The sequence below is a fragment of the Anomaloglossus baeobatrachus genome, chromosome 1 (assembly GCF_048569485.1).
Source record: "Anomaloglossus baeobatrachus isolate aAnoBae1 chromosome 1, aAnoBae1.hap1, whole genome shotgun sequence".
Classification (NCBI taxonomy): Eukaryota; Metazoa; Chordata; class Amphibia; order Anura; family Aromobatidae; genus Anomaloglossus; species Anomaloglossus baeobatrachus.
In genome coordinates, this window is record NC_134353.1 from 589,359,733 (window position 1) to 589,377,395 (window position 17,663).

Sequence of the window (17,663 nt, forward strand, 5' to 3'; positions counted from 1 at the left end):
GAGAGCAAGGAGCCAGCGCTAAGCAGTGTGCGCGGCTCCCTGCTCTCTGCACTGTGACATGTAGCTGCAGCACACATCGGGTTAATTAACCCGATGTGTACTGTACCTAGGAGAGCAAGGAGCCAGCGCTAAGCGCGGCTCCCTGCTCTCTGCACATATAGCGACGTTATGATCGCTGCTTCGGCTGCTGTGTTTGACAGCTAAGCAGCGATCATAACAGCGACTTACAAGGTCGCTGTTACGTCACCGAAAATAGTGACGTAACAGCGACATCGTTGTCGCTGTCGCTTAGTGTGAACCCAGCTTAAGAGGTCTTTAGCATTTTATGACTTTCATTTATCTTTTGTCCAGCATGAGTATATATTACCTCAATGCTACATCAAAAGGATATCAAGCCTCAATTCTGGAACTAAAGAAGAAATTGCAAAGCGTAAGTAGATATATATTAGATATAGTACTTTTATTTTGTGTCAATTGTTTTATGATTTCATCTGGCCTGCAGCAAGCGGAAGAAAATAAGAAGAGAAGTAAAAAAGCTGCAGAGAAAGCAGCAGAAGCCAAAGACAATTCCGCTGGTAAGGCTTCATAAACTTAAGGGTAAATATGTAATAACCTGCAGGTAACAGGATACGTAAGGACTGCACGGAACCACGGGGGTTAATCAATGCAAATTTAATAATGTATTGCACAACACAGGTGGAGGAAAAGTGAGGGAAGGGAGCACAGCAGTGGAGATAATGCAATATACATACAACTACTTTGAATAACTTGTCAAAGATAGGAAGCCTCAGCTTGTACTCCCAAAAGCAAAACACAGAAATCCTTATTAAACAAAAAAACGCAGAGTCCTTGTTATCTTACTTGTATAACACAGTGCAGAGTCTTTTCCTATCTGTCCCTAACTAAAAGTAGTGTGCACACTTAACTGCAGGTTTCAGCGTGGGGTACCTCGTCACCGTTGGGGCCCGTATTCCGCCGGCAGACACCTCTAAAGTTCAGTCTTTGTCCCGGATCTGTAACTCGCACGTGCTGCCTGGCTCCTCGCTCCACATCCAGCCTCTTTGGATCGGTAATTTGCACGTGCTGTCTGGCCCCTCGCTCCACATCCAGCCTCTTTGGATCTGTGTCTTGGGGGGGGGACACCACGCAACACTCTAAGGTACTTGGCCCTCGGAAAACAGGGCAGACTGAGGCCTTCTATCTTACAGCCCACTCGAGCACACTCCACTCTGCAAAAACACAGCCACAAGTAGACTCCTCCTCCTCCTGTTCCAGACTCAACCAGTCACTCGAGCAGTAGGACTTTTTGCCCGCTGTTCTCTGTTTTGACAGCAAGTGGCAGCATAACACAAGGAAGTCCACCAAACAGTCTTTTAACCTATATATATATAAATGTTAACAGGTCTTACATTTACCCCCCTCTTTAACCTCGGCCGTCCCGGCCGATACACTCTTGAGGCACTCTGCAAAGGGGCACACGGTGGCAACTCCTGCCCTGCTTCACAACCTGTTGCTTGGGAGCCAATGTCGTAAAACAGGATTCAGTGACAGAACACACAAATTCATCTGCCAAGTACCGATCAGGGGGAATACCAGCATTAGCCCGCTCAGTCCGGCGTGGCACCACAGCTAACTCACCAGACGTCGGCGCCGTATCAGGGAGTACAGTATTCCCGTCCCCATCTCTGGAGATTAGTGACTCCTGCTCTGCAGGGGTGGCACCTGTGTCTTGAAAGGATGGGGGTGTGGATCTCTCCCAGTCTGCTGGGTTGGTCGGGGCTCGCCACCATTCTTCATCGTCAGAGCCCTCTTCGAAGGTAACAGGAACAGGCACGGGCACCGTCTCCGAGGTACTTTGTCTGGTCCTGTCTTCTGAATAGCAGGGCCTCAGCATATTACGATGCAGGATGAGGGTGTCGCCTCTTTGCTCACCTCTCACTTCGTATACTGATCCGTGGGGAGAGATTCTTCTAATCACAATGTACGGCTCTGTTTTCCAGCGCTCACTCAACTTGTGTCTCGGGTGTTTCTCTGCAACTAGTACTCGGTCTCCTGGCAAGAACGGGGCTTCACACACAGGTTTCCGCTGCGGGTGTGTCTTTTCTTGCAACCGCTTGGTGACAATTCGATGGATAGTCTCCAGCCGCCGACGGTGACAGTCAACCCAGGAACCTACGCTCTGACCTTCACTGATCTCGGGGGGGAGCCAGGTTGAGCTCTTCTATGCCTCTTCCGGCTCTTCCAAACAGTAGTACGTATGGGGTGTACCCAGTGGTGGAGTGGACACGATTATTGTACGCCCACACGAGTTCTGCGAGATAGCCGGGCCAGTGATTCTTACGATCATCCTCCAACGTGCGTAGCATTTGTAGGAGGGTCCGGTTAAATCTCTCGCAGGCTCCGTTGCCCTGTGGATGATAAGGCGTAGTCCTTGACTTCTGCATTCCGTAAATCCTTTGCAGCTCTCTCATGACACCGCCTTGAAAGCAAGCCCCTTGGTCGGAATGTATTCTTTTGGGGCAGCCGTACACCCGGATAAAGTCATCACTAATGGCTCGAGCCGCTGATTCAGCTGTCTGATCTCTGGTGGGCGTCACCACCGCAAATTTGGAGAAGTGATCTGTCATCACAAGGCAGAACTGATATCCCCGGTGGGAGTGGCCAATCTTCAGATAATCGATCATGAGTACTTCCAACGGCTCTTTGGTTACAATAGTTTGTACTGGTGCTTGCTGTGGGGGAGCCTTACTTAACTCGCAGGAACGGCACAGTTTACAGGCCTTCTCTACCGCCCGAAGCATCTGAGGACAGTATACTATTCTTTGCAACCACTGGTAAGTCTTGTCCGGTCCGAAATGGGCTCCCTTCTCATGCGCCTCTCGGGCCAGTGGTACTGCCATCTTCTGGGGTATCACTACTTGCCACCGTACTTCCAACTCTGTAGCTAGGTGCACCTTCCGATACAGCATCCCTTCTTGCACCGACAGCTTATCCCACTGGCTGAGAATCTGGAGGGCCACGTGCGACAGCGTGGCCCGTATTTCCTTTCTAGGCTTGCGCTGCTGGATCACCCACTCTTTCACTTGAAGCAGTTCTGGGTCAGATGACTGAATTTTCACCCATTCCTCTCTGGTTTGGCCAAGCAGGCGTGATGTCGTGCCCGACGTAATTTCAAGCATACGAGCCTCTACCACTTGAGCGGTGAATTTACTGAAGTCCAGAATTTCGTCTTCCTCCAACTGTTCATCTCTCTCCCCCACTGGGGCTTCGGTGGTAACACGAGAAAGGGCATCCGCATTCTGATTTTCATGCTTAGAGCGGTATTGCACATGATAATTGTATCTGGAGAGTCGTGCCAGCCACCTCTGTTCCATTGCTCCCAGTTTGGCGGTGGAGATGTGAGCCAGGGGGTTATTATCCGTATAGACTTCAATTTTAGCTCCCGTGAGATATTCCGAGAACCTTTCGGTTATCGCCCATACTAGTGCCAGTAACTCCAGTCGAAAGGAACTGTAATTCTCGGGATTGCGCTCGGCTTCTCGCAACGTCCGACTTCCATATGCAATCACCCGTTCAGTACCATTCTGTACCTGGGCCAGTACTGCACCCAGGCCGTAGAGGCTCGCGTCTGTATACAACCGAAAGGGGAGGTTATAGTCTGCATAGGCAAGCACAGGGGCGCTAACCAAGGCCTCTTTCAATCGGTGTAAGGCTTTTGCTTGTCTTGGTCCCCAGCAAATTTTCTGTGCTTTTGGTCCTTTCGCAGTACCTCGGAGCAATTCGTGCAAAGGTTCTGCCTCCTTCGCGAAATCTTTGATAAAGCGATGGTAATATCCGGCTAGCCCCAGGAAAGCTCGAACCTCCCGCACTGTGCTGGGTGTGGGCCATTGTAGCACTGCTCTCACTTTCCCATCGGAGGGCTGTACGCCGGCTTCCGACACCTTGTGTCCGAGATATTCAATCTCTTCCTGAAAGATCCGGCATTTTTTTGGTTTTAGTTTAAGCCCATGGGCCCGTAACCGCTGAAACACTTGGCCCAGGTTTTCTAGATGTTTCTCAAAGGTTGCAGAATACACTACTATGTCGTCCAGGTAAATCAATGTGGCCTCGAAGTTCATGTCTCCAAGGCAACTTTCCATGAGGCGCTGAAAAGTTCCTGGGGCATTATTTAGTCCAAACGGCATGCGATTGAACTCGAAGAGTCCCATGGGTACAATAAATGCGGTCTTGGCCTTGTCTTTCTCTGCCACAGGGACCTGCCAATATCCGCTGGCCAGATCGAGGGAGGAGAAGTAACGTGCCTTTCCCAACGCCGACAGGGACTCCTCTATCCGGGGCAGAGGGTAGGAATCACGAACCGTGCATCCATTAAGCTTGCGGTAGTCAACACAGAAGCGGGTAGACCCATCCTTTTTCTTGACCAGCACGATTGGGGCAGCCCATGGACTCTGACTTTCTCTTACCACCCCGCTCTTCAGCATCTGCGCCAAAAGCTCTTTTACCTCTTGGTAGTACTTTGGGGGTATTTGCCTGTACCTTTCCCTGATCAGTGGGGCATCTCCCGTGGGTATTTCGTGCTGAATCTTGTCAGTACAGCCGAAATCTTCTGCGTGATGGGAGAACGTGGCTTGATTCTCCCAAATAAAGTCCTCTATGGCTTGGGCTTGCTCTGAAGCGAAGGGGCTCAGGTCCACTCCCATCTGCCCTAAGATGACGCGACTGTTCCATTGATCAGTGGGTTTCTCTTTTCTTTCCATAGAAAGAGCCCAAGTCCAGGCTTCCCCTGCCATGGGCTGCAATTCAATCGATTCTGCGGCCGCCACCTCTTCAGGCGCCAGGTAGACATGGGCCAGAACAACTCCCGAGGTCAAGGTGTAGGCCTGTTCACCGGTGTTCACGCAACGGAAAGGGACCCTTCCATTTCTTACTGTTGCTAAAGTGCGAGCCACCAACGGTTCATCTCCGTTCTCTTCACCACGATAAGGCTCCACCAACACCTCCATCCCCTCGAGTGTATGGTGGGCCCCGACTGGCAAGGTGAGGACTGTCTCACGATTTGGAGGTAGAGTAATTGTTGTCTGTCTTGGGACTCGAACCCTCCCCACCGGGTAGCGGCTCCCACCATTCTTCCACAGTCCTCGGGCACGGATAAGGTGTTGGAAGACCTTCTGGGCAGGCCGGTTAGCAACTGTCGTCTTCCAGTAATCACAGCCCCCCGTGTCGAAGAGCAACTGGTCTAATTCTTTCAAGATGTTCATGCCCACGATAGCTGGCACCTCTCTGTCGTACCGGCCCTCCGTTAACACAATCCCTTTTTTGCCTAAGTTCTGGCCACAGGCACGTATGTTCATCCACACGACCCCTACAACCGGAATGGGAAGATTGTTTGCAGCCCTCAGTTTGATATGTGCCCCTCTGTCAATAGATACAGTTTGTCCAAAATGTTGGTAGAAGAACTGTTCTGGCATGGTGGTCACTTGGGACCCAGTATCCATCAGGCATCTTACTTCTTTCCCTTCAAATTCAGCCATGATCGTCGGCGTGCTGGCTGCTATATCTTCAGGGCGTTGGTTTTCTCTAAGCTCAGTTGGTCTCCCCGCCATTTGCCCATCCATGGAGGGAGGCACTAGTTTAACGGCGGTCTTTCTTGAGACGTCTTCCTCTCCGGACAGTGTCGGAATAAATGGTTCCGATTTCCACAGTTCCAACACTGGTAGTCTCCAGCGGGTCTCGGTCGTCTCTGCTCGATCTGTCCCCTCTCTTCTTGATAGGTATGCGTGCGGGTATTTGGCCGCGGTGCGGTAGTTCCTACTTCTGACGCCGGGGCTTGCATATTCTTCAGCAACTCTTGTAGAGCAGTAACAGTCTCTTGTAACTGATCCACTTTAGCCTCAAGCTGGCTCGGTTCTCGGTTTTTCTCACCCGGGACTACCTTATGCATACAAACTTCACCCCAGGCGTTCTGTGGGTCGCAATTTTCAGTTTGTGTGCGGGAGACTGCTTCTTCCAATATCTCCTGGAAAGTTAGTTTTTTTTCTACCCTGAGCCGTTCACGGAGGGCACCTTTGATCTTGGGGTTATGTAACCCACGGAGGAATTGATCTCGTAGGGTACGGTCAGCATAACCGGGGGTTTGTGCTAGCTCTGGCTCTGCTGTAAGCATTTGTCTCATTATTCTCTGGAGTGCATTTGCATATTGTGGCAGACCTTCCTCTTCACCCTGCAGCCTGTAGAACAGTTGCGCCTGTAAATCTCCTGCTTCTGGTTTCCCGCCATACACTCTCTCAAGAATCTTCACCACCTGCTCTAACGTCTTTCGTTCACTCTCAGGGCACAATAAAATGGTCTCTTGAGCATGGCCTTCAAGGGCAATCAACAATATCTCCCCTTGATTTTCTGCAGTCACTCCTGCTACTCTCAACATGCCCCTCACTCTCTGTCTGCGCCCAGTCATGGAGAGGTACATTGCTGCCAGTAAATTTTGGTATATGGGTCAGCATAGCCCCCAGGGACAGTTGCCTTGCTGGTATTCCCCCATCAGGTTGTATTAGAACACCTCCATCAGCGACACCCCCCTGTCCGTCCATGGTTCCGTACCAGCCTGCGTATCCTGCCGACTACGCCAAATGTAATAACCTGCAGGTAACAGGATACGTAAGGACTGCACGGAACCATGGGGGTTAATCAATGCAAATTTAATAATGTATTGCACAACACAGGTGGAGGAAAAGTGAGGGAAGGGAGCACAGCAGTGGAGATAATGCAATATACATACAACTACTTTGAATAACTTGTCAAAGATAGGAAGCCTCAGCTTGTACTCCCAAAAGCAAAACACAGAAATCTTTATTAAACAAAAAAACGTTTGTTATCTTACTTGTATAACACAGTGCAGAGTCTTTTCCTATCTGTCCCTAACTAAAAGTAGTGTGCACACTTAACTGCAGGTTTCAGCGTGGGGTACCTCGTCACCGTTGGGGCCCGTATTCCGCCGGCAGACACCTCTAAAGTTCAGTCTTTGTCCCGGATCTGTAACTCGCACGTGCTGCCTGGCTCCTCGCTCCACATCCAGCCTCTTTGGATCGGTAATTTGCACGTGCTGTCTGGCCCCTCGCTCCACATCCAGCCTCTTTGGATCTGTGTCTTGGGGGGGGACACCACGCAACACTCTAAGGTACTTGGCCCTCGGAAAACAGGGCAGACTGAGGCCTTCTATCTTACAGCCCACTCGAGCACACTCCACTCTGCAAAAACACAGCCACAAGTAGACTCCTCCTCCTCCTGTTCCAGACTCAACCAGTCACTCGAGCAGTAGGACTTTTTGCCCGCTGTTCTCTGTTTTGACAGCAAGTGGCAGCATAACACAAGGAAGTCCACCAAACAGTCTTTTAACCTATATATATATATAAATGTTAACAGGTCTTACAAATATACCGTAAGTGTTTGCAAAAAGGTTCAAGCGCTCTATAAGGCTGGAATCACACTTGCGAGTGTAAAATCGGTCCGATTCTCATGCTGGAAAGTAGCACAATTTCTTCTCACATTTCATCAGTGTGCTGTCAGTGTGCAATCAGTTTTTTTCCTCAGCAGCTGCTACTCATGTACTGTTATGTACAGGAGCATTTACAGTGTCCTCTGCTACATGCGTGAAATGTATTGAGAAAAACGGATGTCACTAAGATGGTGTGTGTGCCATCCGTGTGACATCCTTTTTTTTACATGCACCCATAGACTTGCATTGAAGAGACTCGTGCGAGGAACTCACCAAAACGCAGCATGCTGCAATTTTTTTCTCAGTCCGATTTGGACTGAGAAAAAAATAGCAGATCTGAGCTGCCTCATTGATTAACATTGGTTCGAGTGCAATGCGAGATTTTCTCGCATTGCACTCGTGCGAGTTAATCGCAAGTGTGAAGCCGGCCTAAAAATGTCCCTCTAGATATGTGTGTATTCAACATCTCAGGCTTAGAATTGTGATCTACTCTTATGGATCTGTGTTGCACAACAATTTCCTTTTTGTTTAGAGGTAGTGTGTAACGCCCCAGCAGCGGTCGAACCGCTGGGATCCGGGTGTCACTACTCGTGGCTCAAGGGTATCCGGACCCAGGGACTCAGGGTCACTCTAAAATGTAATGGGGGAATTATTTACAGGGGATTAGATAGTTCATGATGCCACCCGTGGTGTGTGCGGTAACAGGGAGTACCGCCACTGCCGTTGGGAGTACCCGGGGTGATGGAATGGGGGCAGCCAAATGACCTTACCCTCCATGGGTAGGGAAGGCCCTGGGACTCTGGATGGAGAGGTTTCAGGGGAGCGCAGGCTCCCTGGGAGCAGGGGGGTGATCAAGTACTCACTCAGAAGGAAAGCAGATGCTGACAACGTAGTAAACCAAGTCTCTGGGTGCCGCTGCCCTCTTGGGGGAGCTCGTCTGGGTCTCCATGCCCTGCACAACTGCCTTATGGTCCTGAGCCTGCCTCCATGCACAAATTTTAGTAGTGTCCAAGTGGCCCGTAAGCTTGAAGCTGTCCGAGCCCCACTCCCCACTTTTTGTGTGAAGGAGCTGTGCTCTCAGGAGCTCACGCTTGGGATTTCAGTGGGCTGCTTTGGTTGGAAAGCCCTATCCCCCTCGTTGTGCTAGTGTCCTCGATCTCTGAGCTTCGTGGGGACAGTCCATAAAGGCCCTATCTTCTGCAGGTTAATTGCCAGGTTGCTTGAATCCTCTCCCTGACCTAGGGTCCAGTACCCCGACGTGCTTTCGGTCCCAGACCGGCTATTGTACTTGCTGCTGACCGTCCTCCGAGACTAAGCCAGGCACTCAGTCCCAATATCCTGCGACTGAGTCTCCGACTCCTCCGGGTCCAGACCACAGTCTGCAACCCAATCTTCTCCTCCCGGGAGACACACGCTCCCTCCTAGCTCCTCACTGCTCGAGGGCTACTACTCAACTCACTTGTCACCTCCCACCTCCATGTCTGACCCCTAGGTGGGCGGCCCTATTCCAGTTTAGCAGGCCACTGGGGTGCCTGACAGGGTGTGGTGTGAGATGTGATTAGGATTTTTGGATGCTGATGGAGGTAGTGCTGTTAGGAACCCAGAACCAAGAGAAGTTGAGTCCTGCACTAAGAATAAAGAGCATGCAGTACCCTGTGACGCCCTGACTAGTCCAGGGGCATCACAAGTGCACTCTTGAATATTAATAATATTTTAGACCAGTGACATGGTTGAGCTGCTGGTCCGGACTATGAACTCTCTGACGCTGCAGTATCGGGGGAGTGTACTGGCACAAAAGATGGCAGGAATATGTGACGCCCTGACCTATCAGGTCGTCACAGGGTATGGTGCAATCTGCCCTTCAGCACAGTATCCAAATCCTCCTTGGTTATGGATCCCTGTCCTTCGGTGTTGTTAAGAGCAGAGCCAGTCAAAACCCTAGGAACACTTTGCACCACACCCACCAGACACAAACCATTGGGGGGGCCTGGAGGGAATAGGGTCACCCACTTGGGGGGTTGGTAGGGGAAGTGAGAAGTGTCAGTAGAGAGAAGGAAGGTGAAGTGAGAGGAGGTCATGAGCAGGGCTCCTTGTAGAATACTAGGTGGCAGACGTTGGTCTGGGCCTGGTGGAGCAAGGAACCTCGGTCGCAGGGGATTGTGTCAGGGGGCAGGAATCTGCCAAGGAGGGCAGTCGGCAGCCTTGAGCCATCTCCAGGCAGGGGCCAGGGCACGACGGGGTACATGGACCCTAGGCTGAGAAGTAGCTTCACGCAGCCCGGTAATTTACCCGACGTGGGTGAAGTCTTCAAGATTCATCCTCCACCCGCTCCAAAATCGGGATACTAGTGCAACAATGGGATAGGACTTTCCCAGTACATAGCCCAGAAAATCCCAAGCGTGAACCCTGAGAGCAAGATCATTCCGTTAGCCATACAGGTGAGCGGGACCCGACTAGTTCCACAATATAGGGTCCAAATAGTGAAGAAAGTGCCACGGAAAGGTCCCAGGCTAACAAGTAACACCAAGGGGCACGGGTCCACGCGTGCTACCTCCCTGCTGCAGCGGTGCTCAGAATTCTGGTTTACAAGTTGTCGGTGTCAGTATTCTTGGACTGAGTGAGTATGCAGAAAACCCTTTCCTCCCCAATGGCACCCCTTCACTACCATCACCGGGCTCCCGGGGCAAAAAAACCCCTAGCCACGGAGAGGTTAAACACCTTGCTGCCATACCACTGCCACCGGGCGCTCCCAAAAGCAGCGGTGGTACTCCATCTTGCCACACACCGTGGGTGGCATCACGAACTTCCAATCCCCCTGTACATATTCCCCCCCCCTTTTTAAATTCGAGTGTCCGCGCGACCCCACACCCGGGTCAGGAAACCCCTCGAGACACCACGGTTCCGGATCCAAGTGGCTCGGCCGCTGACACTGGGGCGGTACAAATACATTTTCCAACAATTCAGACAGCTCTAGATCAGCCTTTGCAACCTTTATTAAAATAGCTTGAACTGAGTAACCCTGAGGTTAGAGATAGCCTAGGTCCCCTGGCAAGAGAGACAGCATAGGAGCCTGTCTCCCTTGTTATCCTACAGTCACATCTTGACAGTTACACTATATACTACACAGCACAGAATAAAATACACACACCAGTATATACATACACTACATACATGTAAACTATAAAAAAACCCAAAGAGAAAAATTGTATGAAAAATACCCTGACTATAAATAAATAAATTGCAAGTGCTTAATAACAGGGTACTTAGTATATACATTTGTGCAAAAAGGTAAGAAGCTGTCCCACCTCGTCACGATGTACCTGTCATATACTATCATATACTGTTGATTGCCAAGTCTCAGTATAAGGCCCGTTTCACACGTCAGTGAAAAACACTCACGTTCTTCACTGACATGTAAAACACGCACATGTCCCTCCGTGTTCCATGATTCACGGCACACGTGGGTTGTCCATGTGCAATCCGTGATCCGTGATCCCGTGATTGCATATGGACATTACTCACCTGCCTTCACTGCTGCTGTCCATGGTGCTGATCTCCTCGGGTCTGCAGCGTCCGCCCACCGCTCTCTGCAGCTACTTCCTGGTCGGCAGTTCCTGCTTTCATAAATATTCATGAGCCAGGCAGGAGCTGCCGAAAGCAGAGGCTGCAGAGCAAATCGCAGGCAAGTGAAGTTGAAAATGTTTAATATTTAATATGTCCTTGATTTTCTTGTACGTGTTTCACTGATCACACACGGATCACACCATAGTGTGGTCCGTGGGTCATCAGTGATGCCAGGCAAAAACTGACATGTCTCCGTGCAGAATCACGGCCAAGGGTGCACGCTACACGGAGACACGTTCAGTGAAAAATCACTGATGTGTGAGCAGACCCATTGATTATAATGGGTCTGCGTATGTCAGTGATTCTGGTACGTATAAAAAAAAAGCACAAATGTACCAGAATCACTGACATGTGAAAGGGGCCTAATGAGGGCTGCACCCCCATCTTGCACTAAAGCAAGAAAGCAGACAAAAAACACCAAAAAAGCTGAGCTGTAACAAATGTTCAGTAAACATGCAACATTACAAGCATGTGAATGGCAGCCTCAATACAAGAAAAAAACAAAGAGAAAAATTGTATGAAAAATACCCTGACTATAAATAAATAAATTGCAAGTGCTTAATAACAGGGTACTTTAGTGCAAGATGGGGGTGCAGTCCTCTTTATACTGAGACTGGTCAATCAATTTGCTTCCCACTGCGCTGTGTATTTAGTCTGGGACCCAGCTGACCACTTGTTACCATTCACATGAGAGTTTTGACATGACACAAGTCAGGTATATGAAATGTTTTTAACTTTAGTTGGTTAGGGACTGTCCCAGATGAGTACACCGTGACGAGGTGGGACAGCTTCTTACCTTTTTGCAAAAATGTATATACTAAGTACCCTGTTATTAAGCACTTGCAATTTATTTATTTATAGTCAGGGTATTTTTCATACAATTTTTCTCTTTGTTTTTTTTTCTTGTCTTGAGGCTGCCATTCACATGCTTGTAATGTTGCATGTTTACTGAACATTTGTTACAGCTCAGCTTTTTTGGTGTTTTTTATACATATACAGTAGACTATATACATATTATCACAGGTAAATACATAAGCTGACTGTCTGCAGAAGCAGCCTTGGCCATCCTGCTCCATTCCAAGATAGCAGCCATGATCAGTGCAGAAGCCACTGGAAGAAAAGAAATGGAGGACACAGCTCAGAGCAGGACTATAGATGAGCTGTATCTCTTGCCACAGACTCTTCAGTCCTGAAGCCGTTTTATTCTCCTTTCCCCCTCTCTCAGTCCCAACTGCCTACAGTGATAACAGAGGTTGGGGGAGGAAGAAGGGACATGGATTTCAGACCTGCAGCAGGTTCTCAGAAGAGACAGGGAGGAGGTGTTAAGGCCCCTTTACACACTGCAACATCGCTAGCGATATCGCTGTAACGTCACCGGTTTTGTGATGTAATAGCGACCTCTCCAGCGACATTGCAGTGTGTGACATGCATCAGCGACCTGGCCCCCGCTGTGTGGTCACTGATTGCTACAAATCTTTCACGAACATTTTTTTGTCCTTTGTTTCCCGCTGCGCAGCATGCATCAGTGTGTTTGACACCATTACAACGACATCATTAGTGACTTTGAACCCAGCGTTCCCTTTCAAATAGCTGCAGTGACACGTTCCCAACGACCAGCGAGGTCGTTCTGCAGGTCCGTATTGCTGCTGCGTCATTGGCCAGATCTGCCTGTTTGACAGCTCACCAACGACTGTTTAGAGACTTTCCAGCGATCCCGGTCAGGTCGGGATCGCTGGTGGCATCACTAGAAAGTCTCAGTGTGTAAAGGGGCCTTTAGATTTCATGTGTACTGGATTCCTTTTGGCGCCGGCATCCCCCGCTGTAGACGCTATGAGTTCCAGCATAAAGTAGCATCAGTCTGTGGTGTCGCACACAATTATGTTTTCTAGCAAATAGGGAAAACATAATTATTGATGATTACGGATGTCGAGCCTTAGCGGCCACTGCAATGTATCCAGACTACACATGTACGGCCCAGTGGGTTAGATAGCCTCGCCAGCTCTGGTGGTGATATTTTTTTGTGATAGGAATAAACTGATTACAAATTAATAATTTATCCAGGTACTGTATATATTTGCTGTTTTTACACTTGTTTCACACTAAAATATTAGAAAAAGAAATAAACTATTTGTGTTCTAGGAGGTGATCCCAATAAGAATGATGGACCTAAGGGGAAAAATCTTGAAGTTCCTCCTCGGATTGCAGTTACTAGACCACCTCCATCAAAAGGACCACCAGTGCCTTCTTGAAGCCCAGAATTACCCCAAAAAATATGTTGAGAAACAACATTGAGTAATGTCAGACATTATATCACATATATTATTATTATACCCATGTGAAAATACAGTTATAGCACTGCCAACATGATGGCTTCTGTGCTAAGTTAGTAGTCTAGCGTGCCACCGTGCTCTATGCTATTTGTGTAGTGCAGCTGTTTTATTCCCTGTGAATGAGCATTGTGTTGTACAGATTGCATAGGCACCGCATGCCACATCTGAGTACATTACATTATGGCATTCCAAAAAATAAATCTGTAATTATATCGGATTCAGGCATCACATGAAATTATATAAACTTGTTACTTTGTTTTACTACTGTGTAGAGCACTTTAAATATGATTTCACCCCTTGTTCCACTATGCAGAAATTCTCAAATAAATCTTTCACAATTAAGTCTCTTTTTATCTGAGTATATCTGAGCCTTAAATTGTACGTGTAACAATGTCAGGTACTGTATATTGTTTCTTACATTTTATCAGGAATCCTTATATTTACCTCCCTCCCTTTACAATAAACTAACCTTTCCTTTCGTCAGCATCCCACATTTTCTGTCTGTCTATGTTACCCTTTAAACCCTCCATATTTTTCCCAAGTCTGAAATGAGACTTTACGGCACTGCTATCCTTTAGGCTATGTGCGCACTTTGCGTTTTTTTCATGCGTTTCTGCAGCGCTTTGAACTGCAGCGTTTTAATGCAAAAATGCATGCGTTTTGATTTTCAGGCAAAGTGTATGGGAAATAGGGATTTCTTGTGCGCACAATGCTTTTAAAAAAGCTGCGTTTTAGTTGCAGAAAATTTGACAAAATCTCTGCGTTTAAAGAAGCAGCATGTCAATTGTTTTTGCCATTTTGGCTGTGTTTTGCTAACATTAGAGTCAATGAGAACTTTCAAAATGCATCCTAAATCAAAATCCTAGCGTTTTACATGCTTTTTTGATGCCGAAAGCATGTTTTTTTGACATTATATTAAGGGCATGATATGTTCCTTTACACACACATAGTCCGACAATTAAATTAAAGAAAATCAATAATTTAACGTTATTTGAAACATAACTATTAGATCACAGTTATCAATTTAATAAAATTAGCTATTTTGTGTATGATTTTAAGCATGATATTTGTTATCATTTTTTTATTTTTTTTATAGTGTTTGAATGTTTAAACTTTATTTAGTAGTGTATTTGTATTCAAAACGCATCTGACTTTAAGCAATGAAAAAGCATGTAAACGCGGTTAAAACACATGCGTATTTTTAGCGTTTTTGTGGTGAAAATGAAATTTGGCAAAGACAACTGCAAGTAACTGAACGCAATGTTCATACATGGCCTTAATGCACCACTCCAGTGTTTTTTTTTCTATTTCACCACTGCACTGTGCTTTAAATCTAAGTCCCCTGCCCCTATATTATACTCACCTTTCGGCGTCTTCATCTTTTTCCAGTGACGCTCAGGCCAGTCTTTTGTCATTTGTTTGCCAGAGATCACAGATCAATACAACTCCATGAGAGCCTTGTTTTGGCCTCGTTCTGGCCCTCATACACTTGCATTGAGACCTTGTTGTGACAAGATGGCACCACAGATCTGGAGTGGTGTCAGTAAAAGGTGAAGCTGTCTTAAGGCCCCGTCACACTAAGCAACATCGCTAGCAACATCGCTGCTAACGAACAACTTTTGTGACGTTGGTAGCGATGTTGCTGTGTGTGACATCCAGCAACAACCTGGCCCCTGCTGTGAGGTCGTTGGTTGTTGCTGAATGTCCTGGGCCATTTTTTAGTTGTTGCTGTCCCGCTGTGAAGCACAGATCGCTGTGTGTGACAGCGAGACAGCAACAACTAAATGTGCAGGCAGCAGGAGCCGGCTTCTGCGGAGGCTTGTAACCAATGTAAACATCGGGTAACCAAGAAGCCCTGTCCTTGGTTACCCGATATTTACCTTTGTTACCAGCCTCCGCCGCTCTCACGGTCAGTGCCGGCTCCTGCTCTGTGCACATGTAGCTGCAGCACACATCGGGTTAATTAACCCGATGTGTGCTGTAGCTAGGAGAGCAAGGAGCCAGCGCTCAGTGTGCGCTGCTCCCTGCTCTGTGCACATTTAGCTGCAGCACACATCGGGTAATTAACCCGATGTGTGCTGTACTAGGAGAGCAAGGAGCCAGCGCTAAGCGGTGTGCGCTGCTCCCTGCTCTCTGCACGTGTAGCTCCGTGCGGTGGTAACCAAGGTAAATATCGGGTTGGTTACCGATATTTACCTTAGTTACCAAGCGCAGCATCTTCCACGCGGCGCTGGGGGCTGGTCACTGGTTGCTGGTGAGCTCACCAGCAACTTGTGTAGCGACGCTCCAGCGATCCCTGCCAGGTCAGGTTGCTGGTGGGATCGCTGGAGCGTTGCAGTGTGACATCTCACCAGCAACCTCCTAGCAACTTACCAGCGATCCCTATCGTTGTTGGGATCGCTGGTAAGTTGCTTAGTGTGACGGTACCTTTAATGCGAGTATATGACATGGGGGAAGGGAACTTAAATTTAAAGTGCCACTCCAGCACTGACCCCCACCCTCCAGGAGTTGTGCTTTAATATGATGGGTTCTATCTGTTTAGTCCTAAAGCTTCATACATGGTATATTGTTAACAAAAAGATATGAGCAAACAGGATCCTAATGCAGCAGTCTGGTCAGTAGTTCTTGACCGCTAGTTTGGAGCCCTGCAAACTGCCTCTAACGTACTGGAATTCTAGAGCCAGCGCACAAAAAAACCACTAGAAACATCCAATTTTATTGGACATACATTGAAAATATTTCTAAAAAAATAATGGCACAAAAAACATTTGTATGGGCAGATGCCTATACCTCTAAATGTAACATATATAGGGCACAAAAATGAGGGGTCAACCAGGTCAATAGATGAAAGTCAATAGGTCCATAACCCCAATCCCAAGCTCGGTAAATTGGCAACTCTGGGCAGACATACAGGATAGTAAATGTGCAAATGCTAATAAAAATTATCATTGTCCCTGGCCATGCATTGGGAGGGGCTAATTTTTACTGGGGCAGCTTGCTTGACTTGGGTACTGCCATTGTTAGGGCGGAAGTTTATGCATGGGCACAACAGGGGTTAGCATACACTGACTTTGTTACTAGGAATGACTGAATATTACAAATATTCGGCAATATTCGGCTTCGCAAATATTCGACGAATAGGTCGCCGCTATGCGAATATTCGATGCGCAATATAAGTCTATGGGAAGCCCGAATGGTTGCTATTTGGCAACTATTCGGGTTTCGCATAGATTTACATTGCTCATCGAATATTCCCAAAAAGTCGAATAGTGGCGACCTATTCGTCGAATATGGGCATAGCCGAATATTTGAGGTATTCGATCATCCCTATTTGTTACCCATTTCTTCCAAGTTGGCCTCTTTTGCCTGTGTTTTCAGTGGTGTGAGATCTACTCGGAAACAAGTTCGGTGAGATCTATCCATTTTATTATTTTTATTGCACTGCACTTTTTGTATGTTGGTCTTTTTTTAGACAGTATAAATTAAAAGTTATATTTTAATCCTTGCAATATATTCATATTGATTAGGATTTGGGCTGCTTATCTGGCCTGCATAGCAGGTATCACTCTCTTTATTCAATTAAAAGAAAAACCCGATCCGCTTCAGAATCCGGTGCCCATATAAATCAATGGGGACCAAAATCCGGAGATTAAAAACATTGGTGGAAGGGATAGGGAGGTAGGAGCGTGTGCGGTATACTCACCCAGGCTGTGTCATGGTGGCAAACTCCTTCTGGGTCACGCTTTTCCAGCCAACAATTCAATATTCACTGTTTTGCCCACCCACCAACTCATGTAATTGGTTGCAGCTAGACGCGCCCCCACCCTGAGTGGCAGCGTGTCAGATGACTGCAACCAATCACAGGTGCCAGGATGGCCAGTGGGCGGGTAAAGCAGTACAAGTGTCTGTGGGTCAGTATGGTGAGCGTGCATGTAGACAGAGTACATGTACATGCACTCTCCTGTCAGGGTGTGCGGCTGTGCCGGTGATGCAATGTCAGACTCGTACACGTCTGACATGACATCACCTGGCACGGCCTGCCACTCTCTGAAGATGAGTGTGCATGTACCTAGAAACACATGCATGCTCCTGTCAGAAGTGTGCGCGTCTGTGCCGGTGATGTGATGTCAGACTCGCGTGAGTCCCTAACAAGTCTGATTCCAACCTAAGAGAAATCGCATGCGGCTTTTTATTTTATTTAAATAAATAATTTAAAA

The 17,663-nt window shown here is 47.8% G+C and overlaps 1 protein-coding gene across 2 annotated transcripts in view; it reads left to right on the top strand.

Moving 5' to 3' along the window:
• LOC142296463 (transmembrane channel-like protein 1) overlaps positions 1–13,788 on the top strand; it is a 197,330-nt gene extending 183,542 nt beyond the window's left edge. The window contains exons 18-20 of one of the 2 annotated variants that reach the window (XM_075340106.1): positions 352–430; positions 503–575; positions 13,256–13,788. In XM_075340106.1, coding sequence (XP_075196221.1) covers positions 352–430; positions 503–575; positions 13,256–13,365 — 262 coding nt within the window. In that variant the 3' untranslated portion in view covers positions 13,366–13,788. The remainder of the gene's footprint in view (positions 1–351; positions 431–502; positions 576–13,255) is intronic. The other variant, XM_075340115.1, reaches the window with a different exon arrangement.
• Positions 13,789–17,663: the final 3,875 nt, after the last annotated feature.